General features: G+C 40.1%; 1 protein-coding gene across 6 annotated transcripts; it reads right to left on the bottom strand.

Annotated features, from left to right (window-relative positions):
• Positions 1-5157: 5157 nt before the first annotated feature.
• TMEM267 (transmembrane protein 267) lies at positions 5158-16406 on the bottom strand. 6 transcript variants are annotated; one of them, XM_083818389.1, is made up of 6 exons: positions 16158-16406; positions 14529-14674; positions 13176-13248; positions 12603-12749; positions 12029-12413; positions 5158-6348 (listed from the first exon to the last, which is right to left on the bottom strand). In XM_083818389.1, the coding sequence occupies exons 5-6, from the start codon at positions 12338-12340 to the stop codon at positions 6013-6015; spliced, it is 648 nt and encodes a 215-aa protein (XP_083674515.1). In that variant the 5' UTR covers positions 12341-12413; positions 12603-12749; positions 13176-13248; positions 14529-14674; positions 16158-16406; the 3' UTR covers positions 5158-6012. The 6 variants fall into 6 exon arrangements, with proteins under 6 accessions (XP_083674515.1, XP_083674516.1, XP_083674513.1 ...); XM_083818390.1 differs by lacking the exon at positions 12603-12749; XM_083818387.1 differs by lacking the exons at positions 12603-12749; positions 13176-13248 and adding an exon at positions 15857-16100 and having other exon boundaries at positions 16214-16406.
• Between the last annotated feature and the right edge of the window lie 344 nt (positions 16407-16750).

The raw sequence follows: 16750 nt of genomic DNA, 5'->3' as shown, positions 1-16750 counted from the left end.
GAGATGCTTCCCCCGCACCGTCGGTGGCAGGTACCATCAGCAGCTCAGTAGCAGAGCGTTCAGCTGCGATCATATAACTCGCCTTCACCTCTGCACTTGAAACCTCTCACCTGTTCGTTTCTCAGGGACATGGTTTAGTGCTGGACTGGTCAGTGCTAGGTTAAAGGTCGGGCTAGATGGTCCTGGAGGTCTTTTCCAACATAAATGCTTTTGTGATTTTGCGATCCTTCATGGAAGCACAGGGCATGTGTACACTGTGTGGTAATGCAAACAAGCTCACTGAAAGGACAGTCCTTCCACAAGCTGGAGGGGTGGAACAACTGGATGGAGAAAAAAATAATGCAAAGCAACTCTGCCATTGGTGTTTTGTGTTTTGTCTTTTCATTGATGTTTTCCTGTTCAAACCACGAACAAAAAAAAATCTGGCCTTTATCCTCCTCCACCATCCTCACTTCCCACTCTCAAGTGTTGAACATAACTTTCTAGACAAGTACACACCTGCCCTTCTGCCCACTGCTGAGACAGTCTTCAGACCTACTGCGACTTCCGTGTTGGCATCGTAGAAGAGTTAGAAGAGATCTAAAGGGAAATGTGGGATTCATCTCCCCTTGTCTGCATCAGAGCTACCTGCCTCAGATCCCATTTTAGTCAGCTGCCCTTGGGTTGGGGCAAACCATGGCAAGAAGAATGCAATCCTGTACACCAGTGGGAAGAGCTACACGGTGATCTGCGCACCACTGCACGGACTGACTGGCCACACACGGATATAATGGCAGTCTACGACGGTTTGCTGTGAGATGGATCTACGTTATTGGCCAACAGATGCCTAGGATGTAACAGCATGTCGAATTGTTCTTACTTTGGGGAAGTAATGTACAAATAAATTATGTGCATACATTTTTATGGTATGAAGTTGTAACATGCATTTAGTTGCTTATTCGCGTTTTATGCACAAGACATATAAAGCATTCACCCACAATATTCTTGCAAATCATTCAAACTTTCACCTCGACATGCATCTAGAAGAAGGGAAAACCTGTCTCTGTGGGGACTAATGAAAAAAAAACAGCTAACGTTAAAAGGTTTTGTTAGCTAGGGTATTCTGTACCAGAACCCCCCCAAACCCTATCCATGAATCCACAGTAAGACCAAGGGTATAACTGAATGCCTGGCTCTATCTATTATAAAGAATTAAACAAACAAATAGATTATTTTGTGGAAGTTACACTGATAAAGCCTTATTACTTGAATCTTACAGTACACATCTGTCCCGGAACATTTCGCATGTTTAGAGGGGTCCTCACAAGATTTCCTTCTAAATTGTTGGCAGCAATACACGAAAAGAAGCTAGTTTTGGCTATCAGCAATTTAAATTGAAACGTAAGTGTGAAACCAGCAGCATTACAAACTTTCGAAGTGTCCTTGTAGGACTGAACAGTCTGCTAACGTAAATGTGCTAACAAAGTGACCCTGAACATCACGGATGTTGAAAATTCCTTATGCCATTGTTATGTCTGGCATCTTTGGTTTTGTTTCTTTACCACAGCTCCTGTACTAAAACTCACAGCTGCCAACTTAGGCCATCGAAATACTTGTTATGAATGAGCAAGAGCAGATTAAGGAAACTACCCCGCACCTGTTCAGGAATCCTTACCGAATGCTATGCAGTTTTTAAGGCGAAGAACGTCTATGATCAAAGTAAGATCAGGTTTACTTGGCAGCATGAGGAAGGCTCCAAGGAGAATGATAACATTCCTTGGGCGAAGGAGTTGTCTCTGTAGTGGATGTGGCAACACAGCATATAGTCTGACGTGGGGGGTTACCCCTGCCATAGCTGCAGTATACAAATTCACTTTCACAGATTGCTCAGTGCAAATGTTTTCAGTCAGCTGGTTTTGATTAAACACGTTTTTACAAAATGAAATCTGTTTAACACTTCTGTCAAAAGGAATACAGTATAATTTCTCTTAATTGGTTCTCAATATTCTGAAGATTTCCTTAACGTTGCTATAAAAGCTTTTTTTGCTAAGTAGTAATATGTCTGGATCTCCTATTCATTCAAACACTCCTCCTTCCCTCAGGGAAATTAAATACAAATTTAGGTTACAGAAATAGGAAGTGATTATATAAGCATCAAAGAAAAGATGTGTGATACACATAAATACAAGTACTATTTACCTTTAATGTTACTCTTCCATTATAAACAAAAGAAAGCAGTTCTACCTTGCAACATTCAAATTTACAATTCAATGTAAAGAACACAGAACTGGGGGTACCAATTTAGTGTTCTGAGGAAAATCTTACTACTGTTTCTGTAATGAATGCAAAGGGTACTTCACCCTGACAGCACTTCCTTTGCTTCAAAGCAAGGTCTGCCCACAGCAGGGAAACAAATCCTAACTGGTGGACTCAAATTGCCAGTTGATCAAAGCCCACGCTATGCAACGCTTACAATACAAATTTCTACTGCTGTGAATAAATTTGCATAAGTGACAGAATTTAGATCAGCTCAAATAGTTAAACTGAAATGTGCTCTTCTGGTGCATTTCATCACTTTGTTTCATTCTGAGAGGAGCTGGTGGAGTAAATACATATATCTGTACTCAAAATGAGCATTGTACTAACGATTCCTCAGATTAAATTTTAACCCCTCCCTCTAAGTCTCTTTCTGGAACTTTATTTCCATTAGCAGAGGAAATGTAATAAGCCACTACCAATAGGCTGACCACTAAAATTAAAATTATTTCAATTTAATTCAAACTCACCAACATTTTCCTTGGAGAATGGCATCAGTTATGAATAATTCACTTATCAATAACTGGTTAAAGGCACACACCATTAATACAATGTACTTCATTGCAGAAAAAATGGTATCTGTAGTTATGTGAAAATACAGATTATATTCTAAACTAGAATATAAAATGATAGGAAATGCGTTCATTCTTTCTGTTAAGGTCAACATGGAATTAAGAGAAATTTTATCTTGCTTTTTTGGGGGGGCTGTGGACTCATACATTCAAACATTTTTAACTTGGCAGTTATGAGAACCTACTTTTTAAGACGGCAATCCATTAAAATCAGCACAACCTCTTCCTTTAACTTTAAAAGTACAACTTGAAAATATGTGGAAATAGTTTCAGTTGGCATAAGAAATGTATGAATTAACAGTAATATTTTAGTGATATGTATTGCACACTGTGCATGAAGCTACTAACTTGAGTAAACAATTCTTTTGTGTAATTCACATACTTTTTGTATTTCATATTAATTCAATTGTGACAATGCAGTAAAGCACAAATTCATTAAGATATATTTTTAGGGTTGGTTTATTTTTGCTATGGTTTTTCTACACAAGGCAAATATCACTGCATAGCTGGAACAATCAATGCAGTTGAAATGCGCTGGTAAGAAAATGTTAGGAAGTTCATTTGTAATAGGGAGGTGCACCTCCTAGGTGACGTGGGCTGAAACAAATATCTAACTTCTTTTTTTCTTTAACCTGGCTACCCACAAACTCGGTGCCACTTTACCTTAAAAATCTGTCCACGGCCTGAGATAACGTTGTCTAAATGTCAGGAAGAGGCACAAGATTAACATGTCTGTCTGGAGAGGGACAGAAAGTCACATGTGACAGGTGCTTGCTACTTTCCTCAATATATTTATTTCTGCATGGTGCTTATGTGTTGCTTTGGTAGAACTGCTAGAAATGCAGAAAATGAACACATGCATTTTTAAACTACCTAAGAAGTACCCCATCATCCGATCTTTAAACACAGCTAGAAAGAGAAATCATTTCAAGTGAGAATCAAGCATCTTATGGTACAGTACCAGTCTGAAGGACTGATGGAGGATATAGAATTACCAAAAATGTTAAACGATAATCTAAAAATGAGAAAGTGTTAATTTTCCATGTTGTCTCTATGCACATTTAAGTTTGAAACAAATCTGGATAAAGCACAAAACTCTACGCATATATTATGAAACAAGAATATATAATTTTTTTACAGTGACTTGTACTCACTCTTGCACAAAAAGGTATTTATTACTGGCATTTTACAGCCTGTAGTTTAAAACACAGAACAAACAGGCAGACTATTCTTGTTGAGGAAAGGCACATTTTGAGGTGGTGTAACGTTTTCCATACGTAACTGAGTGTGCTCCAGAGAACCTTTAGCACTTTGCATAGAAGGTCCCTGGTACCCATTAAGCCAGTCATCACAGTTCATATTTTCTTATTTTTAGTACTTTTTACCAATATGTATTTACTAATGTAAATGTAGTATAATTTTAAGTAATGCTAAACATAAACACGTCACCTGATCTTTGCACCCTTTGATAAGTTCAGCACCTGCTAGCCTATCTATGCTTTTCCACAGAATTACTCCCTTTTGTCAGCTATTCATCAACAACTGAGGAAATCAATGCCCCATCTCCTCAGTAGACAATGGAGCTCAATGAAACAAAACCAAAAGCAGCCCCCCCTCAGCCTGTCCTCACAAGAGAGGTGCTCCAGCCCCCTGATCGTCCTCGTGGCCCCCAGGACTCGCTCCAACAGCTCCATGTCCTTCTTGTGCTGGGGCCCCAGAGCTGAACACAGGACTGCAGGTGGGGCCTCATGAGAACAAAGAGATGGTGAATCACCTGGCTCAACCTTCTATCCTTACTGCTCTTGATGCAGTCCAGGACAGGGCTGGCTTTCTGGGCTGCAATGCACATTGCCAGCTCGTGCCGAGCTTTTCTTCAACCAACCCCCCCAGGTCCTTCTCCTCAGAGCTGCCCTCAATCCATTCTCCACCCAGCCTGTATTGGTGCTTGGGATTGCCCCAGCCCAGGTGCAGGACCTTGCACTTGGCCTTGTTGAACCTCATGAGGTTTGCACAGCCCCACCTCTCAAGCCTGCGCAGGTCCCTCTGGATGGCATCCCTCCCCTCCAGCATGTCAACCACACCACACAGCTTGGTGTCATCGGCAAACTTGCTGAGGATGTACACCGTAAACTAGACAAGAGCTAAACATTTACTTTGTGACTTTTTCTGAGACTTTTTCTTTTTTTCTGAAATTTCTATTTCAGTGTAATAATAATGCATTTTATTTTGCAGTAAGGATGATGTTGCACTTCAGGAAGAATGCTATGTATGTACAGTAGTAAGATCAAACTCACATTTTAAGCAATTTTTATTTTCTTATACCTTCCAGAATCTTCTGTAAAGCTTACACATTATTGTAATAAACAAGTTTGCCTTTAAACAGTCCCTAAATATTTACTAGAATTCCTTAGTGCCAAATTAAATACTCATAATTAATGTATTTTAAATCAAGCATTTTGTTGACACACATAATATTGTAATCAAACTGTCTTCTTTCCATTGTCTAATTGTCTGCAAACTGAGTATCAAGCAACTACAGAACAACAGAATTTAGTGTAAACACTGTATTATGGCAATTCGTGTTGAACGAGGTGCAGATTCACAGCTTCACTTTTTGAAATAAAAAAAAGCATTTTTAAAAAAACAATTGAATACAAGAGTCCAGCAGAAAAACAAATAAATCACTTCAAGAGGATAACTGATGTTTTTCAGAAGTGGCACACACTACTAGGTTATAATACTTAGCATCTATATAGTACTTCATGTTTTTAAAGTGCTATACAAATGCTATCTAGATGAAACGTAGCCAGAATTCAAATCCAGAGTGAATGGTGATCAGATGAATGGCATGATGACACCAAAGTGTAACATAGTTACTACAGAGAGACTAAGTGTTTCACAAATTAGTTAGCTATACATGAATGATAATGACCACACAGTTTTCAAGGGGAATGTATAAATATGAAATTATTACCATTTATGGAATAGGTTTCTGTGACCACAATGAATTGACACAGGAGCTGTAACTGGCTCCACAGGCTTCAAACGCCTAACTTGGAATTAACAGGGAACATAAGGAAACCATATCAGTGACGAACACAGCTCATTTCTACTGTTAATACGAAAAAATTCAGACCTATCATCCTTATACATCAATGTGAATTCCGTGTTTTATAGACATTAATTCTCTAGTGCCTGTCAAATACATAATAAATGAACATAGATGAGGTAAAGATGCTGTTATTGCCACATACAGCCAATACGGCAAAGGAGGAGTTTTTCCAAACGGGCAGATCCAGAGGCCATGGCGAATCCCATCACGAACATGATGAGAAGTCCAGGATATGAACAACATCCAAGGAAGAAAGCACCATGAGTCTTTAAGCCTGAAAAGGTGCATAATAAACTTTAATGTCAGAGCCACAACAGGAATCACAGTAGAACAGTGGAGAAGTGGTCTCTGGGGAAGATTGAGAGCAGCCTGCAGAAAAGAAAAATATAATTGGCAATGGCTAGAAACCATGACAAGCAAAAAAAGGTTTCATGGATGATTATAGGTGTATTGCCAACGGGCTAAGAGGAAGCTCAAAGAAAAACATACCATTCCTTTCCACCATGGCTATTCAAAGCCAGCAATACGAACAGCCAGATGTGTCAGGGCTGTGTACTGTCCTGTCAGTACCAGGGCTGAGGGTGCTGGGACAGGTTTTTCGCTATTTTATGATATGAATCACGCATCCTACTGAGCCGTACTAGCAGCAGGAGAGGAAGGGAGAGGGATAAGGTATGCTGTTTGTCATCTAGTCACACGGCAAACAGGAACCTGCACAGTATGCTGCACCGATTATATATATTTAATTTCACAACAATGAAAAGGACACCAACCATACGATATGCTTGGAACATTTAATGTGCCTTATTGGCATTTACTCTCAAAAATTATACTTTAGTTAATATCTGTGCAGTTGTATTGTTCTCTATTAAATACTGTCATGCCAGAAATTTCCAATTCAGCAAAAAATACCAAAGTTACATATATTTCACTTGCCTAAGGTTTGCTCCATTAGCTTCCCACATGCTTGTTTGTGACACTCTTACAAGGTAGTGACTCTCACAAGGTAGTGACTAAGCTTAGTCCTGTTTAGGTGACAGGACTAAAGAGCTCACAAATAAAAACAACAACAACAAAAAATCTCAACAACTTTTAAAGGTATAGACCCAACTCCTTTAAGTTGCTGCAATGGGTACATTTTCAGCAAATCTATTTCTGTTTCATACAAGCAGATTGTTCAGGGATCAGAGTAGAAAATCTTGTGATGGTGAAACTGTTTATCACCTACCTTACAATCAGATTTGTGTTACTGTCAGCAAGAAGCTAAAATATATATATTTTTGTAATTGCAGTACTGTCATCAGGCTTCCAAAATGCTGTTGCCCAAGTTCTGAGAGGACAGTCTGTTTTCTCTTTTACATTCTGTAACTAGATCAACATTTACATCCTTAGGTTGCCAAGCCCAAGAGAGGGAGATGCAGTTCTGTTTGGCAATATAAGCTATTATATTCTTTCTCCTACCAGTCAAATTACTCGCCCTTTAGAAATCATGATAAGATCTTAAAAAAAAAAAAAAAGTATATTCCTTTCCTGCCTTACAACATCCACCCACCCCACGAAAAGTACATCCTTAGTTTTGAGGCTGAGTCTACATCTGTAAATTCACTCTTAAATTCACAGTCTGTGAAAACCTTATTCTCCAATTCCAGAAATGCTCCTGTGCAGCCCAGGTTAGGTCAGCAGTGGCACATTTAACAGCTCTGTTATGTATGTTTGCTGGTACAATCTTGTTTGCCATCAGTAGCATTCTCTACACTTTCACGAGCTGGTAAATCTTAAGTAGCAAGCTAGCAATTTCCACTTTTTTGTTCTGCAACATGAGTGTTTGGACCACAGGCCTGGGGGGCTCTTGTCATTGAAGTCACGCCTGTACCACCTTCAACCCATCACACCACTCTAGTTTATCAGCAAAGCTGAATGCAATGGCAGGCTGCAGTAACTTCCTCATTTACAGCTAGTCAGTGAGACTGAGCACTGGTTCTTAGACTTTATACGTTTGTGTGCAACTATATAAACTATCTGGAATACACAGAGGTACAAATTCTAACCAGAAAATTCTTTGTAGACTTCATATTTATTGCCAAAAATAATGTGGGCAAAAGGTTAGATCACATGCTGCTCGGTACACAAGCATTTGTCAGAGTAAACGTGAGTACCGCAGGTGACTATTTACCCTGAATACTCCAGAAAAAATAATGATGAAATTGTGAAAAGCAGCCCACTAGCCAAATAGTCCAAGCAACGAGCAGTGTCAGCAGGAACAAGAGGAGGAGTCTGTAGGTAGCAACCTGCAGTAGATGGCAATACTGCCTTGTGCTGCACTGAAGAGATACTTCAATAAAGTAGCCTATCATCAGATTTAATAGTTGTGATTAAGAGCATGATAATTAATTGTGTATAGCAATGTAAAAAGTACTGCTGTTAAAAATTAGTAACAGTGGAGTGGTTAGTTAATTAGATTTCTTAATTTATTAGTTTCTCAGTAATGTGTTGCATAAGCAACAAACGCTGTAGTCTCGTAAAACAGTTACTCTCAGTCCTGCAATCTGGTAAGGGAGAATGAGACTGGGACTAACAAATAAGCAGTAAAAGGTAGTAAGTAATAAATCATACAGGCAACAGTCTGAAATTACGACATGAAGCCAAAAGTCGCATCATATTAAGCTGAGGAAAGAAAAATCACACATTAAAATCAGGTCTAGCTAGCCAGGCAACAACACAGCAGAAAAGTTTATGGGGATTAGGTTAGATCACAAACTAAAAAGACTGCTGGCACTGCAAGAAGACAAAACACATAGCAGGATTTTTATGTTGTTTTAAAAAAGACAAAATTCTTGTATGCATTTGTTAGCAAAAAAGAACTAAACTAAGAACTTAGCTCAAATTTAGGGTATTTTTGCTAAAATACTGTATGTGGTTTGAGACAGGGCCCTTCAAAGACAATTTAAGCAAAAGGCAATCCAGAGGAGACCAGAAAAATAGCAGGACGTTTAGAAATCACAAATCCAGGCTCTTCAGCCTTTACTCATAGAGTTACTTAGTTAAGCGACTTATTGTAAAGCATAATGTCTATTCAAGTTGCAAAAGTAACACTGTTACAGATCTACATCCCTGATTTAGAAACCTACACAGGACACAGTTTACAGCTAAATATCTTTTATTAACCCGATTAACATATGGAGGAGCGTGGAGTTAGGTAGGCAAGGGACTTTGACAGGGCCTTTGGGCATCTTGCCTTCTCCTTATTTCAGCTTTGTATGTGTGGCTACTCAAGGGCTACTCTTCTGTATGCTGCGCTTGTATTCCTAATTTGTCAAAAAATAAAAAAATATGGAGAGAGCACAGCGACCAGACATCTTTTCCAGACAGGCATTAAAGAAAACAAAATCTAACTGTCAACATTGTTAATTTAGGTTCAATACTAGAAAAACAATATATATAACTGCTTGGAAACTGAAAAAATACAGGAAGAAATTGACTGATATAATTCTAACAATTAACTTTGTTTGGGAGACAAGGGGCAGGCTACACAAACATTCTCCGTCATGGAAAGTGTAAGCGTACTGGAGGCAGTAAGGAGGCAGGTCACCTCCCAGTTCTACCATACAATGCCCAATTTTCTGAACTAGCACTGATGAAGAGCGCCATCTAGTCGTCATTATTAAGAAAAAATACCCGTGGTAAGTACCAGAAAAAGTAGCAAGAACTCTTTAATATTTTTTATAACTTTTTAGTCATTCATTACTCGTGCTTACTGATTTCAAAATAAGGAATAAATGTGAGAATAATTAGGTTTACATGTTGTACTAAGGTGTCAATATTACATGACTCATTAAACAAACTTTACTTTTCTTTATCTAGTTTTCTAATTTTATGGCATTACCACATGCAAAAAGTACGTAAGAGGGGAGAACCAGGGGGTACCTAGGGAAGAACCACCCCAGGCACCAGTACATGCTGGGGACCAACGGTGCAGAAAGCAGCTTTGCAGAGAAGGCCACGGGTGTCCTTTTGGAAGCCAGCTGAACAGCAGCCAGCAGCGTGCCCATGCCGCAGAGAAGGCCCTGGGTGTCGTGGGCTGCACTGAGGAGCGCGGCCAGCAGGCGGAGGGAGGCGATTCTCCCCCTCTCCTCAGCACTGGTAAGGCCATCTCCGGAGTACTGTGCCCAGTTCTGGGCCCCCCAGCACACGTCAGAGGTGGACCTGTGGAAAACTGCATCCGATGAAGGGCTACTATGATAACTAAGCGGCTGAAGGAGCTACCGTTGGAGGAAAGGCTGAGAGAGCTGAGACTGTTCTGCCTGGAGAAGAAATGGCTGAAGGGGGCAGATCTCACTCATCAAGGTCTAAAAATATCTGAAAGAAGGGTGCAGAGAGGACAGAGCCAGCCTCTATCAGTGGGCTCAGCACCACGACAACAAAAACAGAGGCAACAGGCACAAAGTGGAGCACAGGAGGTTCCCTCTGAACGTCAGGAAGCACCTCTGTGCTGTGCGGGTGACGGACCCTGGGCACAGGTTGCCCAGAGAAGTTGTGGAGTCTCCTTCCTTGGAAGATCTTAAAAATTCACCTGGACGTGGACCTGGGCACCCTGCTGGTGGTGTCCCTGCCTGAGCAGGGGTCAGACCGGGTGGCCTCCAGAGGCTCCTTCCAACCTCAGCCATCCTGTGATGCTGTGAAAACATCCTCTTTGTCAAAGAGGAATAAAACTGATCATATTAGAAGGTCCATCAAACTTACCAATAGGAAAACATCTTTTATTTACAATAAATACCAATACTGTACACAAATAAAAAAAAATGTTTTCCCACTGGAAGTCTGATTTTTACATCTCAACTATAAACAATAATGTTCCTTACATATATATCTCTTACATATTTTTTTAAAAAAGGTAAAACATTTTGGATTGTTGTTCTTTAAATAAGGGATTGCAAAGAACAGCAATTTCCTCCCCACCTCTCCTTCCTCTCCTGCCTCTGTGTCCTAAGAATTATGTCCTCTGTCATCCATGTGAGCAGTTTAACGCTACTCTGAGCAAGCAGGAGGAGAAGAAAGGAGACAAGACAGACCACTGAACCACTTCTGCCCTGGTTGAATAAATAAAAGTTTCCCCTTCTGTACAAAGTAGCACGTATGCATACACATGCTAGCAACACCGTAGCAATTCCTGGTTACAAGCAGAGTGGCATAGCTCTAGGGGTGGGGACCATGAGCTGGTACAGCCAGAGCTTGTGGACAGACCAAGTGTTTCGGAGAGCATACAGAACAGACTTGTTTCAGGAAAAGCTGAGAACAGGTGGTTGGAGCACACAAGGATATATGTACGTGTGTCAACAGGGGAGTGGGAACAGGACACACCGAAAACACGGGAGAACCCCTGAGAAAGAGTGCCACAAGCTGGTAAACTCATTCTGCTGATAAACTGTGTCCTAACAGGCAGTTCTGCAAATGGAGGACGATCACATACATTCCTTAGCAGGAGCCAATTCACTTTTTTCCTTTTATTAACAAGTTTGACACTTGCTTGATTTTCTTTTACAACCAACTATATTTAAGGACAATCTCAGATTGGTTTTTTAAAGGTGAACAGGCTATACACATATTGCTGGTTTGTGGGAGAAATGTTTATAGCATTGACTAAAAGCAAACCTCCTACTGCTCAGTATGACTGGTTGAATGAAACAAAACATCAGCTGGATGATCTGTTTTCCAGATTTCTACTCCTTACTGTGAAGAGAAATGGAATAATCCACTTGCGTGGCAGCACTTAAATGCTAATTTGGATAGCCAAACAACCATATTTGGATAACCACAGGATACCATGGAAAGAAGCTTTCAGAACTCTTTTTTTCAGAGCCTTGTAAGGGGTAGAACTTAACAGGGGATGTGGTATTTCTTCATTTTAAAATCATAACAATTGTATAAAAATATGAATTCTCATATATCTTTTTAAAATGCATCTAATTAAAGTATCATTTAATTTTTTGTTGTTGTTTAGGATATGGTAGCTGAACAACAAAAATTAACTGCCACCGATCTATTCACTTACCTTTAATGACAGGGAGCCAGCAAGGAAGAAGTGGTCCACGTCGATGACAGAGGCAAGGAAGCCAGCCAGGGTGACTTCTGTGAAGTCGCTTTTCTTCCTGAGTCCGATCACTATCGCCCAGGACCACATTCCTAGTATACCGTGCACTGCATTATCAGAGAAGGCTCGGAGCCAGTCGTTTTGCTGAATGAAGGAAAACTGCAGAAGCCTGTCTGCAACAAAGCAGAATATTCCCAAACCTAGACTAGAGATAACTGAAGCTGTGCTGAAAGTTTGGAGGAGAGCATGGGCCTTTTCAGTCTCAGACGCCATGGCAAAGACCACGTCACAGCACACAAAATGTCATCAGGATATACACTGTGCATTGTCCCACGTGTCTTCAGTTCTGCAAACGTCAGAAACAACAAAGTATTGAAGCAAAAAATCATTACCATAAAGCATGTCATCACAGCTACAAATAAGCATAAGAAAACAATGTATTTAATATTCCTACAGAAGCTTTGATTTTAGTCGAGTTCATTTAGGTGACAACTCTGAATTAAAATGCTTGTCCCGTTCCAATCAGCACACACACCTTTGTAACACAGAAAGCTCTAACTCCACTTTTTGAAATGCAGTTTCACAAAACAACTTGAGTTGTGTCTATGATAAGACACTGAATATATTTCAAGATCCCTCCTGGCCTTAAATTCATGATATTCATCAAATTAAATCCGTTTCACTATAAAAAAAGGAAGAAAAAAATCAGTTTTAAGGATTCCTCGGACTGATGCTCAAAAAGTCTCAAATCCTTATATGCCAGAACAGTTAAAAAAAAATAATATCTAATCTATAATTCTATTTTCAATATTTTTCATAGTTTGTAAATATATTTATTATTGCCATGGTACCACTCTCTGAGCTACTCCTTTTTTATTCCAGGGTAAATAAGATTCGCAGTTAAAATAAGCATTAATAACACGAGAAACACTGTAATATCCTCACCTTTGACGATAAACACAAAGACAACACCCTTCAATCAAGCAGAGGTAACCAAAACCAACTTCTTACAGAGTGAAACTATGTATGTTCTTCCTACACCTCCATAGCACTCCAGCAGCAAACTCTACCGTTACTTCCAGGACTCCTCTACTATTTGTCACATTACCTTCAGAACAGCTCTTTCTGCAGAACTTATAAAAGAACTAATCCCAGTCATTTTACTTTTCAAAAGTTGACCACTGTAATTTGAAAATAAAGGCATTGCTATAAGTATTAATAATCACTTAAAAAGTCCTTAAACAATATTTATGCTTATGTACTTGTTATGAAACCCTCTTACACAAGATTATTTCTGGGAATAATTACCCTGACCTTAAAAAAACTGGTTGACACCTCAAAAGAAATTTCAAATAGAATCCGAGGTCCAAAAGGCCCTCCTCACCAAAGAAGCAACTACAAGATACCTAGGTTATAAAGAGAGAATACTCATTGTAATAACGCTAAAAAAAAAAAAAAAGAAACAAATATCCACATATAATCGATGTATCCCCTAGTTTTATGTTGTTAAACAGGCACTGAAAAGCAGACTTTAAAGCACAGTATTAATTCTAACTCCAACTATTATGATGTTATGTACTTCCGTGAAGCCCCATCCCTGGAAGTGCTCAGGGCCAGGCTGGATGATGCTTTGAGCAACCTGGTGTGGTGGGAGGTGTCCCTGCCCATGGCAGGGGGTTGGAACTGGGTGATCTTTAAGGTCCCTTCCAACCCAAACCGCTCTGTAGTTCTGTGACAGAGCACAGTTTCAAAGCCTGCATCCTAAGACACTGCTATTTCTTTGCAATACACTAAATCTTGATAATTCCTTTTCTAGTAGTTATACCAGGTAAATTTTTATTCTAAATATGCTTTTTCAGAATGTATCAGATCTTCTTTTGAAATGAACGCTTCTAACAACATCGATAGACGGTATTTTAGGATTTTAATAATTATTAATCATAAACCCCAGAAAATATAAAATGTTTTTTTTCTGGCTTATTTACATGCCTATTTATTGTAGAATTATCCACAAGACATGACTACTGGTGTTAATCTTTATAGAAAAAGAATCACTGAAGCATTTATTTGGAAAAGGTTAAAAAAAGAAAAGAAAGCATGAATAATACATAGTCTTTGCATACACATGAAAAGAAGTGGGTCAAGTTTAGAGCCTGTTAACCATGACTGTGCCTCTTCTGAATAAATATACAAAGTATTTCCTGAAACACTGGAACTGTCATTTTTTGAGGAGTGATATACTGCATATTTTATAATATAAACTATATAATATAATATAAACTATTTTTCAAGGAATAAATCACAATATCCTCAAAAAAAAAATGCTTCTTTTACATAGCCACCATGACAGATTCGATTTTATTTAAAATTATCATAAAATCTGTGTTAGAATACAATCTGGTGAGAACTGATGTAGTAACATATCCTTAAAAAACACATTGATATTCAGAGCCAAACTCACCATGGGACTAGGAGAATACATTTTTTCCCATTGCAGTTGCTTTATTCCAGTAGAAAATGTGGTCTATGCCTTAGAGTTGAGCGTCTCCGCTTGCTGAATCCAGTCCAGTCCAGTGCAGGGAAGATGAAACGCAGTTTCTTCTGTCCCTAAATAAATCAAAGAAATCAATAAATTAAATAAAGTCTATGCGTGATCAGTCCAGCTAACATACTGAAGATTTAGGGTGGGTCTACATAAAACACATGCACATGACAGTTGATAGAGTACCGCTGTTTAGAGCTGTCATTGCTCATGACATTTTTATATGGGATAAAGCATTCGGTATAATCTCTGTCTATACTCCACAAATTAAGATTTAAAGATATATTAATTTCTTTTATGTAAATTTGAAAAAATAATTTCAACAAATGCATAGTTGTCTTTGTAAATTACTGACGCAAGAAGATACTCATATTAAAGCTGCAAATATGCATTTGGGGAAGCACCTGACACTAAGATGTCTTCAGTCTCCTGGTGTAAGAGCAAAATAAAAATCCAATGGCTAAAAGTAGCATTTAGAAATATTATTGCTCTCCAAAATTTTTGCTACAATTTAGCAAAATACACGAATACAAATACGAATTGAATGTCTAAAATTCTATTGTCTGTTTTATACAAGAAGTCAAAAGATCACATTCATCCCTTAGAATTCCATAATCTCCTCAAGAATATTATTTAAAAGTGGATATTAATCTATATGAAAAACTTCATAAAATATTATTATCCTTTAAGACACATGCTCCAACTGTTAATGCGTTACCTCCTGGAAAAGCAGGTATGAGCGCAAAATGATCTGTGAAGTACTAATAATACAAATATTTTGGGTCTGATAATTATAATGCATTATGGGGCTCAGAGGGTTGAAGGAGGTCAAAGAGGAAAGCAGACAAAAGCTCGCAAGACATCTGCAGAATTCTACCACGATACTGAGGAACGAACTGAATTAAAACCACAAAGAGACAAAGGAGGAAACAAACAAACAAACAAACTAGCGAGCAAGCAAGCAAGCAAACACAAAATGAGGAATCTGCACTTTTTAATTAAATTGTTTCTTTCAGGGACCATAAGTCAAAGTGTTCGAAGAGAGCCCTCCCAAGCTACCAAAATGCAGCCCTACTCCTTCAGCAGCACTTTGGAACTGAGATGAATTTGAGGGGAAAGAAAGAGTTGAAAGGAATATCCTAAAAGTATGCAGCATCTGGAAACAAACTGCAGTGCTAGCCAGCGGAGGAAATACCATTTGTCATCCTACATCAAAAAAAAAAAAAAAAGTAAGGTTTATTTATTACCCTAATTACTACTACACCATTTGGATCATAAACAGCTAATCCAATTTAGGATTAAAATACAGCCCTTCTGTGTAACTGAACTGGGGAATGAAGGAAAGACGAGCATGCGGCAGGCAGACATAAAATTAGGGGGATCAGCCACAATTTCTGCCTGGAGGTGGGGGTACTCTTTGTTTCAAGGCAGAGCAGCCAAGGCTCCCCCGCAGACCTCTCCTCGGTCATGAAGGAACACAAACGTAGTCACCTTTATGGCAAAAAGAAAAACAAACAAACAAACAAAAACGCAATTAGAAGCGTTTACGGAAGCTAACGTGGGAGAGCCGGGCGGCACCCTGCTCCCTTTTCCGACGGTTACACCTGACGAGACGCCCGCAGCGCTCCCCGCCAGCCACCACGCGGGAACTCCACGCCGGCCGCCGTCACCGCAGCTGCCTCCGGGAACACCCCTCCGAAATGCCGACACCTGCCTGCGGGGCCCCTCGGCCCACCGGGACCCCCGAGCCCGCCTCGGGGCGGCGAGGCGCAGCCCGAGCCTCCCGCCGTCCCCGGCGCCCACCTGAGGAGCGGCCGCCGCCGGCAGCCCCCGGCGCCCCGTCCCGCCTCCGCCCCATGAAGAGAAGCGGAGGCGGGCGCCCTGCCGCCGCCGGGCCCGCGGGCATGCGCAGGCGCGGAGCAGGCTGGGAGCGCGGCTGAGGGAGGTGCCCGGCCGACGGAGGTGCCCGGCCTTCTCTTCCTCGGCCTTCTCCTTCTCGTTTTCTGTTTCTCTTTCTCCTCTTCCTCCTCCTCTTCCTCGGCGGGCCCTGCGCTGGGGTGAGGGGAGCGGGAACTGGGGCTGTGGAGAAACCCGGAGCGCTACCGACGGGTTTTTTGAGTATTCTTAACGAGATTGAGTAA

This window comes from Anser anser, assembly GCF_964211835.1.
Source record: "Anser anser genome assembly, chromosome: Z".
NCBI classification, from domain to species: Eukaryota; Metazoa; Chordata; class Aves; order Anseriformes; family Anatidae; genus Anser; species Anser anser.
This window is presented reverse-complemented; position numbering and strand designations above follow the sequence as displayed.

Bases quoted from the DNA above. Each gene is read 5' to 3' on its own strand.
- TMEM267 (XM_083818389.1), bottom strand. From the start codon at position 12,340: ATGGCGTCTGAGACTGAAAAGGCCCATGCTCTCCTCCAAACTTTCAGC. The intron at 6,349-12,028 runs GTAAGTGAATAG...TCTTTTCTGCAG, and splicing joins CTGGCTCCCTGTCATTAAAG to GCTGCTCTCAATCTTCCCCA.